This window comes from Medicago truncatula, chromosome 6 (assembly GCF_003473485.1).
Source record: "Medicago truncatula cultivar Jemalong A17 chromosome 6, MtrunA17r5.0-ANR, whole genome shotgun sequence".
NCBI lineage: Eukaryota > Viridiplantae > Streptophyta > Magnoliopsida > Fabales > Fabaceae > Medicago > Medicago truncatula.
Window position 1 is genome coordinate 38,987,870 of NC_053047.1, and position 17,975 is coordinate 39,005,844.

Here is a 17,975-nt window from a genome sequence, read left to right on the forward strand (position 1 = left end):
ACGTTTTTGGAATCTATAAAGTTTTAGTAAAACATTCATCCGTTTTTTTTATCGATCACAGAATAAATAGATCTATCTTCTATTACTATAGTTTTAAAGTAAATACTTCCTTCATTTTAAAATATAAGCAAATTTTATTTTTTAGATTCATTCAATTAATTATGTATGTAATCCATATTATGAACTACATACATCATTAATTGAATGAACCTAAAAAATAAATTTTGCTTATATTTTAAAACGGATAGAGTATATGATATGATTGCACACATTTTTAAAATTAGACATATTAATTGAATATTTATACATAAAAACTATAGTAATGGTGATGTCAATTTATTGTAAGAAATAGAGAGACTCTACTCATCTATCGCAATAACTTTAAACTATAATGACAATAAAAAAAAACTCTAAACTATAAGAAATTCTATTAAGAGTGAAAATTCATTTCGACAAAAAGTAATACCCAAACCAGCTCTGACATTTTTACACTGAGACCAAATTAGTTTATTTTTTATAAGGAAAATGTTAATCTGTGCTTTCAGAGCATTGCTTAAGTAGTTAAAAGAATTAATATTTTATTTAAAAGCGGTGTGATAATTAGTTGGTAAAAAGTAACAATTTATATTTATAATATAGTTTTTTTACTTTTAGATTCCTTAACCAGTGCCCCGAGAGCTAATTTAAAACCGTTTTTATGATGAATCAAAGACTAATTGATCCTTTGTATAAAAATGTCAATGGCTAATTTGACATTTATTATTGTCAGAAACATAATAATCATTTCACTAGAAAATTGTAAGAATCAAAATGAATATATACTCTTATATAAAATACAACAAAAAAAAATCTTTCGTCAATATTCCCCACAATTTTTTTACAAATAAAATAATTCATTGCGAACCAAACTAAAAAAAATATCAAAGATAGATCAACTTGTGAAGTTGGTTTAAAGACATGAATGAATATTTATATGAAAAAGACACCTACAACAAACAAAGGATAAGGAAAGAGACAAGAAGTTTTGTTACCACTTTTCAATTCAACTGTTGTTTTGTTCAATTTCAGACAACAACAAATGTTTGCATCAATTAAGGAAATTTATTCATTTTTTTCTTATCATTTGTCTCTGCTGACTTTTCATCTCTCTCTCTCTCTCTCTCTAACTTTTCCAAATTTCAAGTAACAACCCTTCAAAATTTGTCAACTCCAAAACCATTTTCAATGAAAATTAGCATTACCCTTTTGAGTAATTGACCTTGGTCTTTAATCAAAACTTCAAAAACAAGAAAAAGTTTAATTTTTTTTTTTTTGATTGATTTTGGTGCAAGAAAAGCACAAAAATGAGTAGAAAGAAAAGGGTATTTTCAATTGATAGTATTGAAGAGGTTGCTGTGGATTTCTTCAACTATGTTTTGCAGGAGAAGCCAAAGATTCCATTTTTCATTCCAGTTATTTTGATTGCTTGTGCTGTTGAAAAATGGGTCTTTTCTTTTTCTACTTGGGTTCCTCTTGCACTTGCTGTTTGGGCTACTATACAGGTTTTTGTCTTTTTTGACCTTACTCCATTAATCAATCATTGTTGTATTGTATTTATCTTAATATGTTTAATTTGGTGAGAATTATATTGGTTGGTCAATTTAGTGTTAAGTTAAAATGCATTCATTGTTTTTGGATTTTTGTTAAATTGGGGTAATTTCATGATTTTTTTTTCTGTTGAGGAAATACTCAATTTGGTCACTGAAATTGTAGGACTGGATCAATATCCTTAATTGACATTATTGCAAAATGATTCATGAAATTCCAAAATGTTAATCAGATTCGTGATAGGTTATGAAGCACGACCACTCTTTGGATTAGGCGTGTCCAGGCGTTGGTTGGACATGTGTCGTGTCCGACACCGACACATAATTACACTGAATTATGTGATTTTCTCAAATTATTAACGGTGTTGGTGTGGCAGTGTCCATGTCGTGTCCGTGCATCATAGGTCCTGACATTAAGTTGGTAATGATGAGTTGCATTTGAAACTATTGACTAATGTTAGGGAATGTATACATATTTAGACTGGGGACCAACTTGACTGACATTTTGACGGTGTTGATCTGGTCTTTCAATTTCAGTGACCAAATTGGATTTTCACTTTTCCATTGTATATGTAATTTGTTAGCAAAAAAAATTAATTACGTAATTTACCCTGTAGATGTTGTTCTTTATCAATTGTAGTGACCTGATTTTGGAACTCTTATTTACCAATTGGAGAAATAATTGTTTAATTGAAGGTGCAAAAAACTAAGACAGTGGTTGGTTTGTGGTATTTGAGCTTGAGATTCCTATTCTTATGTACACCTTTTGGAGTTTTGATATATATGTTCAGTTAGCTTCAAATTCAGTGTAATGAAATTGTCTTCTTTATGACCATATAACGAAGCACAGACACGGATAATAGTTTAAGAACATGTAAGTGATTGAATGTAACCACACGTGTCAATGTCGAACACCGACACACCTTCGATTTGAAATGTTGGTGCTATGTATATAAGGAGTTATTGTGAGATGCTGTTGTTTAATTTTCAGTATGGAAGATACCAACGCAAACTACTTGTAGAGGACTTGGATAAGAAATGGAAGCGAATCATATTGAATAACTCGGTATCTTCTCTACCTATTTTTCCTATGACATTACCAATGTTCTTTATATGAAGTTGACTTCAATTTCTTGTTATATAGCCCATCACACCATTGGAGCACTGTGAATGGCTGAATAAATTGTTGACAGAAATCTGGCCCAACTATTTTAATCCCAAGCTTTCTTCAAGGTTATCAGCTATAGTTGAGGTGAAGTTTCACTTTCTTTTCCCTAGTCTTTACTTGTAGTTTTTTCTTTTTCTTTTTTTTATCTGCAAACAACACGGAAATTGCATGTTAGCTTTTATTTGTTATTTTTTGGAATCATGGTTATCAAATTGAGATTCAAATTGTGAATCAGAAGGCTTATTTTCCAAATTGTGAAACAAATCTTGTTATGATGTCGAGATTTGAACCATGAATCAGAAGACTTGATGCCACATTCTATTCAACGTACTCTCAGTCTCAGAAGTGAACTAATTTATCTTTTCTTTTTGCGTTTCTAGGCACGTTTGAAGCTCCGGAAACCAAGATTTCTTGTAAGTAAAACTCTCTTTTTTCTATGACAGTTCTAATTATTATTTGAAAACAGTTTGAACATTTCATAGATGGTGGAATGTTTGGTTAACATGTACTGAACTAGAGCAATCCTTTTGCATAGGAACGAGTTGAGCTACAAGAGTTTTCACTAGGATCATGCCCTCCTAGCTTGGCCTTACAAGGGATGCGATGGTCAACTATCGGCGATCAGGTATTAGTTCTCTTCACATTTCAAATATCACTAGTAAATATAATTTTTAGATGTTTAATTACAAATATATTCTTCTTCATGTAATCTATACTTTCTAGTGATATTGGTAGGGAGATTAAAAATTGATATATTACAAGATATTATATTTTGTTTAAGCATTCTGTTTTGTATTTTACAGCGAGTTATGCAACTTGGATTTGATTGGGACACCCATGAAATGAGCATTTTGCTCCTTGCTAAGCTTGCGAAACCATTGATGGGAACTGCACGAATCGTTATTAACAGTCTTCATATCAAGGGAGATGTATGTAAAACCATATTCTTTCCATTTTTTGTTTTTCTAACATAACAAAAGCTCTATAAAGCAGGAGACTATAGCAATATAAGTTGGTTTGATTTTTCTACCATTCATATTCATTTTGCAGCTTATCTTTACGCCAATTCTAGATGGAAAAGCACTTTTATATTCGTTTGTATCAGCTCCTGAGGTGAGAGTTGGAGTTGCCTTTGGAAGCGGTGGGAGTCAGTCACTTCCAGCTACTGAGTGGCCTGGTGTTTCTTCTTGGCTGGTGCGATTTCGTCTAAGCTTAATATTATATTTGTAGAAATTATCAAAACTGTGCGCATTTATGCCGAGTCCCCTAAACTACCTCATTCATTTATTTAAGGCATTTTTATACTAATGCATAATTTCACATGTTCTGTCAGGAACAGTTGTTTATACAACTGTTAATTAGATGTTTAGCCTTTTTAGCTCATTATCTGAGCAAATTTCTGATTATTTTTTTCAATATTTTTATTTTTTGCTAACTTTATTTGGCTATGCAGGAAAAACTTTTTACTGACACTCTGGTTAAAACCATGGTGGAACCTCGGCGACGATGTTTCACTTTGCCTGCTGTTGATTTAAGAAAAAAGGCGGTTGGAGGGATCATATATGTTAGAGTGATTTCAGCCAATAAACTTTCTAGTAGTTCCTTCAAGGCATCTAGGAGGCAACAAAGTGGATCAACCAATGGTTCTTCGGAAGACGTTTCTGACGACAAGGACCTGCATACATTTGTAGAGGTAGAAATTGAGGAATTGACGAGGAGAACAGATGTCAGATTAGGTTCAACTCCTAGATGGGATGCTCCATTTAATATGGTTTTGCATGACAATACAGGAACACTTCGTTTCAATCTTTACGAGTGTATTCCCAACAATGTGAAGTGTGACTATCTAGGAAGTTGTGAAATCAAGGTACTTCCTTTGATATTCTACTTTTGAGCTAGCAACAAAAGGATATCAATTAGTAATAAATACTGTCTTTAATCAAGTGTTGTGAATCGCAAATTGTGGAAAATAGTGGTTTGTTCAAATTCCTCTACGCTGCAGTGATATAGCATTGCGCTATAGATGGTATATGAGAACACTTTGTACTAATTAGCATATTCTGAAACAATAGCGTTTTGTTCAGATTCCGCTATGCTATAGTGTTATATAGCTATTATAGCTGCTATTTGACAACACTGTCTTCATTCAGGAATTTCTTTCCAGATTTTATTTTCAGCGAGGACACCATGTTTTTATCACACCATGTTTTTATGCTATGATAAGTTAATGTTGATGTCTTTGTGCAGCTGAGGCATGTTGAAGATGACTCAACAATAATGTGGGCAGTAGGACCAGATTCCGGGATTATAGCAAAGCAAGCACAATTTTGTGGAGATGAAATTGAAATGGTTGTCCCATTTGAGGGTACTAACTCTGGAGAGGTACAGTATTTTATGATTATGTAATAAGTAATTCTTCTTTTCCCTCTTGTTTTATACATTTGATAGTGACACTTGGCTTATCTTACTTCATAATTTGTTTCTCAATGAAATTAGCGAGGTTCTTTTCTTTCTTAGGGAATGTTAATCAGGGTTGAAGGGCTAACTCTATTTTGTGTATATGTTTGAAATTTTAAAAAAAAATGAAAAAATAACACGATAGATGATCAAACAACATTTCAATCACAATTCATTTATAGCAACATTTTATAGCTTCCTTATATAAAAACAAGTCCTTCCCTCCAGAATCCTCCGTCCAAACATACCCTAAACATGTGATAGTCTTTCCAGCGTATTGTATGTAACTGCACTGACATTCTGTTATTCTGATTTTATTTTATCAAAATCATTCTGTCCAAATATTTAATGTTCAATATTTGACCGCACTTAGTGTAGATAAAATTAGTATTGAATAACACACTCATTCATTTCACCTGTTCTCTTCATATTATAGTTGAAGGTGAGCATTGTAGTGAAAGAGTGGCAATTTTCTGATGGAACTCATAGCTTGAACAATCTCCGGAACAACTCTCAGCAGTCACTTAACGGATCATCAAATATTCAGTTAAGAACGGGAAAGAAACTTAAAATAACTGTTGTAGAAGGAAAGGATCTTGCTGCTGCAAAAGAAAAAACTGGAAAATTTGATCCATACATTAAATTGCAATATGGAAAGGTAAGTAACACTGTGGTTACGTCACTCTTCATTGTACGAATGTCTGCTTTATCTGATTCTTTTCTTCATAATCTTTTCAGGTTATGCAGAAAACAAAGACTTCTCATACTCCAAATCCTGTTTGGAATCAAACAATTGAATTTGATGAGGTTGGTGGCGGCGAATACTTAAAACTAAAAGTATTTACTGAGGAACTTTTCGGAGATGAAAACATTGGTAGTGCACAAGTAAATTTGGAAGGACTGGTTGATGGATCGGTCAGGGATGTATGGATTCCTCTTGAAAGAGTGCGTTCTGGAGAAATCAGACTTAAAATAGAAGCCATAAAAGTGGATGACCAAGAAGGATCAACGGTGTGTTTCTTCAGTCAGAAATTATCGATTCTTTTATTTATTTAAGCCCTGTTTGGATAGCAGCTTATTATACGCTTATAAAATAAGCACTTATAAGCTATTTCTATAACAAGAGATAAAATGAAGTCAAATTGTTTTCATAAGCTATCCCGAAAAGCTTATGGAAATAAGTTGAAAACAACTTATGGACATGTCATTAGCGGTTTAAATAAGCTCTCCAAAACAGTCTCAAAGGGCTTATGCTTGTAGACAAGCTGAAATAAGCTAATCCAAATTGGCCTTTGGTCACAAGATGAAAAAATGATTCTAAAGGATAGAGTATATTTTTGCATATCATCCATCACTTTTACTTGCTCTATTATGGATTTTTCACTTCTTGAATGTTGATTCTGACATGATTCACTTTGATAATAATGACCAGGGTTCAGGCTCAGGAAATGGTTGGATAGAACTTGTTCTGATTGAAGGGAGGGATCTTGTTGCCGCAGATCTCAGAGGCACAAGTGATCCATATGTTAGGGTACACTATGGAAACTTCAAGAAAAGGACAAAGGTTGGTATTAAACCAAATTCAGATACTATGATAGATGATAGATGTTTTCAATATTATTTTTGTATTAGTAAGACTTTACAAGTCAAGTGCACGGAGATTCCAGGAGTTTTCATAGACTCTCGAGTTTAACAACCTTGCTTAATACTAGCTGTGGCATTATTTGGCAGGTTATATACAAAACTCTAACCCCTCAATGGAACCAGACCCTAGAGTTCCCTGATGATGGAAGTCCCTTGATGCTTTATGTGAAGGACCATAATGCGTTACTACCTACATCAAGTATAGGTGAATGTGTTGTAGAATATCAAAGGCTGCCCCCGAACCAGATGGCTGATAAGTGGATACCACTTCAAGGTGTGAAAAGGGGTGAAATTCATATTCAAATTACTAGAAAAGTTCCAGAAATGCAGAAGAGGCAAAGTATGGACTCTGAACCTTCTTTGAGTAAATTGCACCAAATTCCTACGCAGGTGAGATCTTCCTTAATGTCTGAAAACACTCCTCTTTATATTTTGTAGTTATTCAGCTCAACGGATGAAATATTGATTATCTCAAAATCAACGCATCTGCGATCTTCAATAACTTTTTGGCAAAATTGTTCTTGCAATTCCTTTAAGTCTCAAAACATGCACACCATTATCCTTTTTTTACAACTTGTGGCTATTACTGATCCGATGTGGATTAGACGGGATGGTGCTGATGTGGCATGGTCAACTAGTTTTTTGGTAAAAAATTAGTATTTTTATTAAAAAGACAATTTTAATCACCCTAAAATTCTTATATTGCCTCTTTCATCTTTAACACATTGCCATGTCAACAACGTCTAATCCATGTCAGACCAATAATGGCCACATAAGAGTTTCTGTAGCAGTTGTAAAAAAGGACAATGTTGTGCACATTTTTAGACTTAGCTGGAGAAAATAAAAATAAACGAATAATCTGTTACATAAAGTAACATAAATGGCCGCAGAAGCAATTTTGCCTATCTTTTATCATTTACATGTTCTGTTATTCTAACACATGATGTTAATTGAAATTTATCAGATAAAACAGATGATGATCAAGTTTAGGTCTCAAATCGAAGATGGAAATCTTGAAGGACTCTCTACAACATTGAGTGAGCTAGAAACTTTAGAGGATACACAAGAAGGATATGTAGCTCAGCTAGAGACGGAACAAATGCTTCTTCTCAGCAAGATAAAGGAACTTGGCCAAGAGATCATTAATTCTTCTCCTTCTCCTTCCTTAAGCAGAAGAATTTCTGAAAGTGTCAACTAACTGACCTCTATAGTTACAATTGGAGTTTAATAACTATGCATCGACAATGTAAATAGGTTTACACAGGCATCGAATTATATTTCACTATCTTTCCACGAATATTGTTTCTTAAAACATGATTAAACTGTGACAAAATGGTTAAATATAATTAGATGTCTATAGAAAGCCTGTTTACACCGTCTGTGTAAAACTATTAAACTCTTAACTGTCATGGCCGTATTTTGTACATGTTTCTTATACTAGTTTGTCTTCTTATATACCACAACTTATAGCTTGTACATGGTTATTTCTTTATTTTTTTGCTCTAGTGAAGTTCCTTTCTTAGTAGGGGGATGCATAAGCAAAGGAAGGAGCAAATATTTTTACACTTGCACAGGAAGTTATGTTTTGTGATTTCAGATTTGTGTGAACTTCAATTGTAAAATAGAAAGAAAAAAAAGGTTTGATACTATTGTACGTGGAAATGGGTTATGCTTTTCTCTTAGATGAATCAGTTACCATTATCCCTCCTTTTCATATTATATATTTTTTTTTTGTTTATAACCGATACAAAGTTATGCATATGCAGATGCAAAAAAGTCTCAATGTACTTCAAATATATGTCCTCTACTAGCATGAACCAAAATTTGAAAAAGAAAAAACGAAATAACAAATGTGACTCGTAACGCAAAATGAGGTACTCCCTCTAGTCCTAAATATAAGAGAAGATTCTTTTTTTATGTTCATTGAATAAATGATGTATTAGTTTATATTGTAGTCCAAATACATTAATTATTTCATAAACCTAAAAAAAAGATTTTTCTCTTATATTTAGGACTGGACGGAGTATTTAAGGTTGAAAGAGACTATTGAAGTTAATAGGTAAGTCTTTGTTTAGTTTGTCTAGATGTCTATCGAAAAAATGTTTTGATGAAGCGACTAAATTGATTAATACTCTTTAATTCAAGTGATTAATTTGTTATATTAAATTGCTTGACATTTACAATTTTGTAGATCAAAATACTGATTTACTTGCAAAAATTTAAATCAAGCTTAGAACTCACATGAATCGTTCTTAAAAATATAACAAATTTTGTTTTCATTCTTCCAAGAAAAGTTTTTTATTCTTAAAAATATATAACGAATTTTGATTTCATTTTCTAAAAATAAATAAAAACACAGGTGTTTTCGTTCTCCTAAGATATTATGTTTCATTTTTTTTTCTCTAATATACAATGGTTAAACATAAACAAATTTAAATACATTTTGAACATGATATAAATTATGCATTAGGGACAAACAAAGTGTAAACAATTTTTTTTTATCCCTTCCAATGACTAAAAAAATCTTATTTTAAAAAATTTAAACCAAAATTTACTGACAAAAATCTTATTTAATCAATAAATAAAAAGCCAAATTTTGTTTTTTCTTTTAAAATAATCCAAACAACAAAAATCTGTACAAAAAAAACCTTATCCAACAATTTCACTTCACATCATCATCATCTCAACCTCACCAAATTCTGCAAATTTCTTCAAACATTGAGAACATCAAAATTAAAATTAAACCTTAAAAACATCAAAATGCAACAACACTAACAAAAACAACAATGGCTTTCTCAAACAACAACCTTAAACTATCCTCAGAACTTCAATTCAACAATTCATCATCATCATCATTACCATTCTCACTCATCACTCTCTCTCGCTCTTCTTTCACTCTATCTCATAATCACTTTCTCTCTCATCCCAAAAAACCCTCATTTCCTTCTCTCACTACTTTCTCTTCCCTCAAAACAACCCACCAGTCTTCTCCCAACCCAACTCCACCATGGCTCACAAAAAATCCATCTTCTCCCAAAAGGGTCACTGAATCTCCTATCAAAGATGACCCTTTTCAACCACAGCCTCAAAAACCCAAAAATCCTGTTGAAAGAATCGTTTTTAGGTTAAGAAACCTAGGTTTAGTAGAAGAAGAAGATGAACAAGAAGAAAAAGTTAAAGAAGAAGTAGTTAAGTTGAGTGCATTGAAAGTTACTGGTGATGAGAAGTTAAGTGAATTGTTGAAGATAAAATGGGTTCGTCCTGATGTTTTATTGGATGAGGAAGATGAAGATGAGAAAATGGTGGTTCCATGGAAGAGAGAGGAAGAGAGAGAAATGAGGAGTATTGATAGTGGTGGTGGAATTAAAGAAGAGGGGTTTAAGAAGAGGACATTAAAGGCACCATCTTTAGCTGAATTGACACTTGAGGATGAATTGTTGAGGAGGTTGAGGAGAGAGGGTATGCATTTGAGAGAAAGGGTTAGTGTACCCAAAGCTGGATTGACACAAGAGGTTATGGAGAAGATTCATGAGAGCTGGAGGAAAAAGGAGTTGGTTAGGCTTAAGTTTCATGAAGAGCTTGCTAAGAATATGAGGATTGCTCATCAGATTGTTGAGGTCTCTTTCTTTGCCCTTGCTTTGCTTACTTTATTGTAACATTTCAGATTGATAGTGTGTTTGTTGTATGCGACACTTGTCGTCCGTGTCCAACATTGGTTCTATTTTCTCAAATTATGTGTCCATGTTAGTGCTTCTTCACTTGACAAGGGCGTCAATGGCTATAGTTTAATTAACGATTTTTCAATATGAATATGATATTCTAGAGAGATTAATCAAGTGCTTGTCATGTCTTGTATGGAGAGTTTAATTTAGTGCTTGTTTGGATTATATTATTGAAATAAGTTGGAAACAACTTGTAGACATATTGTCCGTTATTTTGTTTATAAGTGTATTGAAAGAATAATATAGGTTGTAACATGAAATTAGGCCAATAAAGTTTTCTTAGACATATATATTTGGATATCCAAAAACTGATCCAAATTAAATATCCGAGAAACCGATCCAAATTATAATATAAGTTGCTCAGGAGATTGTTGAGGTCTCTTTCTTTGACCTTTGCTGTTATTTGCTTACTTTATATTCCTTTATTTCACTTGATAAGGGTTTCTTTGGTTAAATAGTTTAATTAAGTGTTTATTTGATGCAGATATGATATTCTAGATAGATTAATTAAGTGCTTAAGTTTGATGAGGAACTGTTAAGAACATGAGGATTGCTCATGACATTGTTTAGGTTTCTTTCTTTGCCCCTGTTTTATTTTGCCTTGCTTTACTCACTTTACATTCCTTTGTTTTGCTAAAATATGGGTGTGTTTGGTAAAATAGTTTAATTAAGCGCTTATTCAATATGAATATGACATTCTAGAGGGATTAATCAAGTGCTTGTATGGAGAGATGGAGAGCTTAATTTAGTGCTTATTTGGATATATTATTTAAACAAGCTTATTGAGGAATCATAACTTATTGAGGGGCGTTGCTTATGATTGTTAGGGTTGGGGTGTCAATAAAATCGGGATGTGTCTTCCTCTATACTCGTGCCTTTGCACTCACCTCGGCTTTTTTAATAAAGAAACTTATTAAAACGTGTATTTGAAGACTAAAATAAGTTATGTAATGAGATTAGGCCAAAGAAGTTCTGTCAAACACTCCTTAAAGGTATGCATGCATGTACGGTATGAGTAATGAGTAATTGCTTCAGTTTGGTATTGTTTTGATGAATTTCGTGTGTTGTGTTGCAATAGTATCAAGCACTCCCATTTTGAAACAGTAGCCATGTCATCTCATAACTTGTATTTGTGCTAGGGTTTAAAATTATTTTAGATACTTCAAATTATATTTTACAATTGTTTTGAACTTTTTTAACCGATTAAGATGAGAATTCCATGTTAATTAGATAAATGTTAACACTTGATCATGTCTATAATGTCATAACGTCTGTCTTTTGATTTAAGAATTGTGTTTCCATATTAGTTTATGTGTTGTATTACAGCTATGCTGTGTCCTATCATTTTTAAAACCTGTTTTTCCCATGTTCGCATTCGGTCTATTCGTGTTTAGTGTTATATCTGTGCTTCTTAATGTGCACCTGTCGTGCTTCAGTCAAGTAAGCATGTCATTGGTGCTATATGAAAAGGAGTGTGACCATTGTGCAGAGTACATTCACTCATGATTTCATGCTTGTATGTCAAACATTGTTTGTTTACTTTTGGCGTTGAATTGAAGAACATGTCAACTGACCTGTTGTAGTGTGCAGCGCCGAACAGGAGGGTTGGTTACATGGAGAGCGGGAAGTGTTATGATCGTGTATCGTGGTAAAAATTACCAAGGTCCTGCTTCCCCGGAACTCGATGTAAAGGAAGGTGATGGTTTTTTCGTTCCGGATGTCTCATCGGGAAGTTTGTCGAAAACAAAAGACAGTAATGCAACCTCATCCCTCGAAAATAGTGAGCAAGTTGGGAGGAACGTCGAACTGCCTGAGAAAATGACAGAAGAGGAAGCAGAGTACAATGCGCTGCTTGATGATTTAGGTCCTCGATTTGTTGGATGGTGGGGTACAGGAATACCTCCTGTTGATGCTGATTTACTTCCCCGTGAAGTTCCTGGTTACAAAACACCTTATAGGCTTCTTCCTACGGGGATGCGCTCTCGACTAACAGGTGCAGAGATGACCGATTTGAGGAAAATTGCAAAGTCACTTCCTTGTCATTTTGCCTTAGGTAAAATCCATTCACTTCAACACTTTACTAATTTTATTTTTTATTTTTTACTTAATAACTTTTTTCATGTACTTTATGAAGGGAGAAATAGAAATCACCAAGGCCTAGCATGTGCTATTCTTAAGCTTTGGGAGAGGAGTTTAATCGCAAAGATTGCTGTTAAACCCGGTATCCAGAACACAAACAATAAACTAATGGCCGACGAGCTTAGTGTATGTTTTTGTAATTTGGAAATTATTTGCTAAAGCTTTTTTTATTTTAATAGTCATATTCTTTTGTTGCTAAGATATGGTTAAGACTAAAAGCCTAGAACGATGAACAAGGAAATAAACATGATTTCTCTTTTCTGTTATGGTGCAGACATTAACAGGAGGTACCTTGCTGCTAAGGAATAGATTTTACATTGTTATATATCGTGGGAAGGACTTTGTTCCAACAGGTGTGGCTGCAGTTTTGGCTGAAAGACAGGAATTGACAAAACAAGTACAGGATGTTGAAGAGAAGGTGCGGTGCAAAGCTGTTGTTGCAACTCCATCTGTGCAAGGTGAAGCAACAGCACCGGCTGGATCTTTAGCTGAGTTCTATGAGGCCCAAGCTCGTTGGGGAAGGGACGTATCTTCTGAAGAACACGAGAGGATGATAAAAGAAGCTACCAAAGCCAAGAATGTTAAGCTTGTCAAACAAATTGAACACAAAATCTCTCTTGTAAGTATCTACATGTTTTATGAAGATATGCTTGGCACATTACCTTTTTTTTTTAAAGAAAGTAAGACTTGACTTATATTGCATTACCAATGTTGTCATCTGCGTATCGCAAAAAATAGTGGTTTGTTTAGATTCAGATACGCTAATGGCAATGCTTTTGCGGCTTTTACACAGAACTATGTACGAAATAGCGTATTATAGAACAATAGCGATTTGTTCTAATTATGCTATGCTATAGTGCTATAGCACCGGTATAGCCGCTGTTCGACAGCATTTTGTATTACTGGATATAAGCATTGTTATCAGAGTAGTCCCTATTTCTTCCTCCAGTTTCCTATTTATTAAAAACCTGTCTAATAGATAACTGACGGTCTAATTACATAACTGCTAACTGCCTGTCTAATTGCATACCTAATGCCTAAAACATAATAATTGTCTTTTCTTGCCTAATAACATAATAATTACAGCTTATTAAAAAAAAACAGAATAATTACAACCTAATATAATAATAATAATAATATGTCTAACAGAATGTCAATTAAATAACTAAGTTTTTTATATTTATCACTCTTATGTGTGAATAGGCTGCGAACAAATTGCATAGAGCAGAAAGGCTGTTAGCCAAAATAGAATCATCCATGGTTCCAGTTGGTCCTGATTATGACCAGGAAACAATCACAGATGAAGAACGAGTGGTGTTCCGCCAGATTGGTTTAAGAATGAAGGCATACTTACAACTTGGTGAGTAATTTTCAACCATTCAAAAGTTTCTTTAATCAAACAATGCAATATTGACATCTTTTATGATATAATCTTCAGGTATACGTGGTGTTTTCGATGGTGTCATTGAGAACATGCATTTGCATTGGAAACACCGAGAACTTGTTAAATTAGTAACAAAACAGAAGAATCGTGCTTTTGTCGAAGACACAGCTAGGTTACTGGAATATGAGAGTGGTGGAATACTCGTGGCAATAGAGAAAGTTTCAAAAGAATTTGCTATTATTTACTATCGTGGAAAAAATTACAAGCGGCCACTCACTCTAAGGCCTAGAAACCTTCTAACAAAGGCAAAGGCATTGAAGCGTTCTGTAGCCATGCTACGCCATGAGGTTCCTATTTTCTATGCGACAAGTTACTAATCCATTTATCTCTTGTATTTCTGTGACGTAACATTCTTGCATGAACCGTGCAGGCTCTGAGTAACCATATTACAGAATTGGAAACAACAATAGAACAAATGAAACAAGAACTCGTAAGTACCAACTTCAACATGTGAAATCATCAAGTGGCTCCAAATTTGTTTTGAATGATTCATATTCGATTATTTACTTCCGTAATTCTCTCATCTGCTTAGCCCCGTTGTTGACATTTATATATTTCTAGAATTTTATACTGCTCATATAATTGTGAAGATAATATCTACACCTGACCTATTAACATGTCAACAGTATGTTTTCTCTAAGGTCACTATTATATCAGCTTATCAAATTTATTCTCTTAAAACTATTTAGGGTCTTTCGGACGATGAATTAAGCATGAAGGAAGGGCATGAAAACCAACTAGATTACAACTCAGAATTCTCTCAGGTGAGATACCCCTCTTCTCCTTATTTTTGACTGCTTTATTAGGGGATGGCTATCCTTTCTGCCAATTTAATAATTTCCTCGTAATAATAGTTCAGTTTCTCATAGAAGCTGTCATAAACTGTTGAGAGTCTTACATTGGATGAGATATAACCCGATCAAGCGTTTATAGATTGTAGACATCTCTCATCTTACTGGCCAGTTCTGTAAAGGTTGAGCTAGACCCAACCCAATTACTAAAGAAATCTTGGGTAGCAAGTTTTGCAATATAATATAGAAAGCATAAACTACATTCCCGTCACTTGGGAGATGTAAATTTCACCATCCTCTCCGCTTAGTTAAAAAATGGCTTCCCATCCTACATAGATGAATGTATTTCACTTTAGACCAATTTAAAGTAAATGAGCTTTATATCCTCTTTCTCTCTGGATATTTGACATTGTTTGAAGCTAATTTTGAATCCATGTTTTAAAGTGGATCATAAAGTTTTGGTATGACTTATAGTTACTTGACCGTAGTATTTAAATACAAGTTGTATATTGTAAGCCCTAAACTTGAAATAATAGAAAGGAACTGCAACCACTTTGTAGTTGGAGAGATAGACACAATTGGCCGAACTTCATAACCAAACATCATGTGTTCATTGTTTGTGTTTTTTGTATCTTTATTCTTGTGAACTGGAGTTGTTCTATTAATAAGAGTATTTAAAACTTCATTTCATCTTCTTTTGTTTTAAAATCAATATCATGGTGTTCAAAATTAAATGCGGACAACACTAGAAGTTGTAGAGAAAGGGAAAGGAACAAATGCCCCTAAGAGGCTTGTTTGCAGTAGCTTACTTCCACTAGGAGGTTCATTTGTACTGAAACTATTGCAACTCACGGGGGAGATCACCGTTGTTATTTTCTCTTTTAACAAAATGTATGGAAGAAGTTGGAGACAATTATTTTCTTCCTTTGACAGAAATCCATAATCCTTTGCAGTCTATTACTATTAATATTTTTCAATGACTTCAGTTATAGTAATCGATAAATTCATTTCTTTAAGGTCAATCACATTTTGAAAAGAATTAATAGGAGAAAGTAGTGTCAGAGAAAGTAATAACTCTAAACCTTCATGATAGATCTATTATAAGCTGTAAGCATCACATTTGGTCTCACATGACAAGGAGGTATAATTTTTCCAATTAGAGGGGAAGTCGATGTAATTTAACTATTAAGCATCTCTTAGGGTATTGAAGTGTGACTTACCAATATAAAAATGACTTATGTGGCGTATGACATTTACTTATTAGCTGAAAGGGGGTAAGGAGGAGAAAAAGTTGATATAAAGTAAATATAAGCAAAATAGTTTTTCATTACAGTGATATTTAATTTGCCAAGTTGTTATTTTCAGAGTGAGGATGACGAAGATTCTGATGGTTTTGATGACGAGGAAGACACACCGATTGGGATGACGAGGAGGACTGAGTTTTCGGAACTCGACGTCGATGAGCATCCTTGAAGGCTAGTTGACATATTTTCCTTGAAGTTTCATGATGACGGCTGCCATTACCATCAGCTAGATTGGTATCAACTTTGCTATTTGATTTTGATCACATAGCTCATAAGTTTTCAAAAGGTTGCAACAGTTAAGGGATAAATATCTCTTCGGTTCTAGGATTCCGATGCTTTAGGATAATCAGAAGGCATGCTTACAATGGTGCTTAAATTTGTACATTCTTAGAGGTGAAGAAAATATGGAGTTTTATTTTCAGAGTTCTACAAAACTGTGCGTACGACTGCAAAATTCATCATCAATTAAATGACCTTATTCCCACTGGTTTTTCATTTGATTGACAGTTATTCTTTCACTGTTTTTTGAAATAGTGTCTTATAGGATGCTAGCTGAATTTTGAGTAGCATAATGGACAAACACTATGTTGTATACTGACCTCATTGTTGTTGACATGATTATTGTAAAGTTTTCTTCACATTGTAATAGGCTGTACTCATTTAGGTAGTTCAAAATGGTAAAGGATGTTGCACTCTTGTACTCAAGACTTGTTTGGATTGACTTATTTGTGTTTATCTACTTACATAAACACTTATATACTGTTTGGCCGTTTGAGAGAGGTTATGGAAACAACTTATGACATGTCCTTAATTTGTTTTCAGTAAATAATAAATGTACCATGATGTAATGAGATAATGGTACACAGCTTCCTTTTGTCAATATTGATTGAATGTGAAAAAGTATTTAGTGCAAGTGAAATTTGATTTTATATATAGAAAGGGTAATATAATTTGCATGAAATAGCATTATATGTGAAGCATACTAAAAGGTTTCATAAACTACTAACAATCGTTCAGATATAATGTTACTTGACCATTGATCTTGTAGCTACTAACAATCGTTCACTACGCCACGTTTTACTTACATATGGAGATGTTCCAAGTGCATAATTACTTTTACTTTAAAGAGCTTATAGATATAAGTTGAAAGTAGTCTATGGCTTTGTAAAAATCTAAATGTTATCGTAAAGGATTATGTCATTAAATAAATAAATAAATTCATATAAATATTTTTTAATGACATAAATCCATATAAAGGTATAAATTATGTATGGACTTTGAAATGACCACGTAGAAAAATGCATTTATGTACATGATCCCTGTGTCTTAAAAAAAGAGTACATGTACTCTACATGAGATCAGATCAGCCACACTGAATAGTGAATACTGATCAATCTGACACAACACCATGTCCATGTCAGATATGCATAAATGACCATGAACAAATTCGTCAGAAATCTTCTGTTCTAAAATTCTAAAATTAACTATACTATGAGTAACACATGGTGCAATATGTTACACGGGTCTAGAAAGAAAGACTAGCAAGTTTCATACGGTTTTATATGATTACATACAAGCGATTTCATAAACATAGTTCAATTGTCAGGGACATGCATTGTTATATATAGGGGTTGAGATTCGAACTTCAGATACCCCGCTTATTTACTTTGAAAACGGTAAATTCTATCCACTAGACTACTTGACTAAAATAAAAAGAAGG

At 33.4% G+C, this 17,975-nt stretch overlaps 2 protein-coding genes across 2 annotated transcripts; both read left to right on the forward strand.

The window, feature by feature from the left end:
* The first annotated feature begins 1,001 nt into the window (after positions 1-1,001).
* On the forward strand, positions 1,002-8,537 carry LOC11436733 (synaptotagmin-5). The gene is made up of 14 exons (XM_003620429.4): positions 1,002-1,541; positions 2,578-2,652; positions 2,731-2,838; positions 3,135-3,167; positions 3,290-3,379; positions 3,558-3,683; positions 3,805-3,948; positions 4,208-4,621; positions 5,002-5,136; positions 5,648-5,869; positions 5,950-6,222; positions 6,644-6,775; positions 6,943-7,245; positions 7,820-8,537. The coding sequence occupies exons 1-14, from the start codon at positions 1,344-1,346 to the stop codon at positions 8,051-8,053; spliced, it is 2,487 nt and encodes an 828-aa protein (XP_003620477.1). The 5' UTR covers positions 1,002-1,343; the 3' UTR covers positions 8,054-8,537.
* A 949-nt stretch (positions 8,538-9,486) lies between these two features.
* LOC11437175 (CRM-domain containing factor CFM3, chloroplastic/mitochondrial) lies at positions 9,487-17,015 on the forward strand. The gene is made up of 9 exons (XM_003620430.4): positions 9,487-10,472; positions 12,168-12,630; positions 12,712-12,842; positions 12,991-13,335; positions 13,920-14,076; positions 14,155-14,447; positions 14,531-14,590; positions 14,850-14,924; positions 16,317-17,015. Exons 1-9 carry the CDS (start codon positions 9,642-9,644, stop codon positions 16,422-16,424), a joined length of 2,463 nt encoding a protein of 820 aa, XP_003620478.1. The 5' UTR covers positions 9,487-9,641; the 3' UTR covers positions 16,425-17,015.
* Positions 17,016-17,975: the final 960 nt, after the last annotated feature.

What these genes read in the sequence shown, in the direction of transcription:
- LOC11437175 (XM_003620430.4), top strand. Translation starts at nt 9,642, where the DNA reads ATGGCTTTCTCAAACAACAACCTTAAACTATCCTCAGAACTTCAATTC. An exon ending in TTGCTCATCAGATTGTTGAG is followed by an intron (nt 10,473 to 12,167) that starts GTCTCTTTCTTT and finishes TGTAGTGTGCAG; the next exon opens with CGCCGAACAGGAGGGTTGGT. An exon ending in TAATGGCCGACGAGCTTAGT is followed by an intron (nt 12,843 to 12,990) that starts GTATGTTTTTGT and finishes GTTATGGTGCAG; the next exon opens with ACATTAACAGGAGGTACCTT.
- LOC11436733 (XM_003620429.4), top strand. Translation starts at nt 1,344, where the DNA reads ATGAGTAGAAAGAAAAGGGTATTTTCAATTGATAGTATTGAAGAGGTT. An exon ending in GGTTATCAGCTATAGTTGAG is followed by an intron (nt 2,839 to 3,134) that starts GTGAAGTTTCAC and finishes TTGCGTTTCTAG; the next exon opens with GCACGTTTGAAGCTCCGGAA. An exon ending in CTGGTGTTTCTTCTTGGCTG is followed by an intron (nt 3,949 to 4,207) that starts GTGCGATTTCGT and finishes TTGGCTATGCAG; the next exon opens with GAAAAACTTTTTACTGACAC.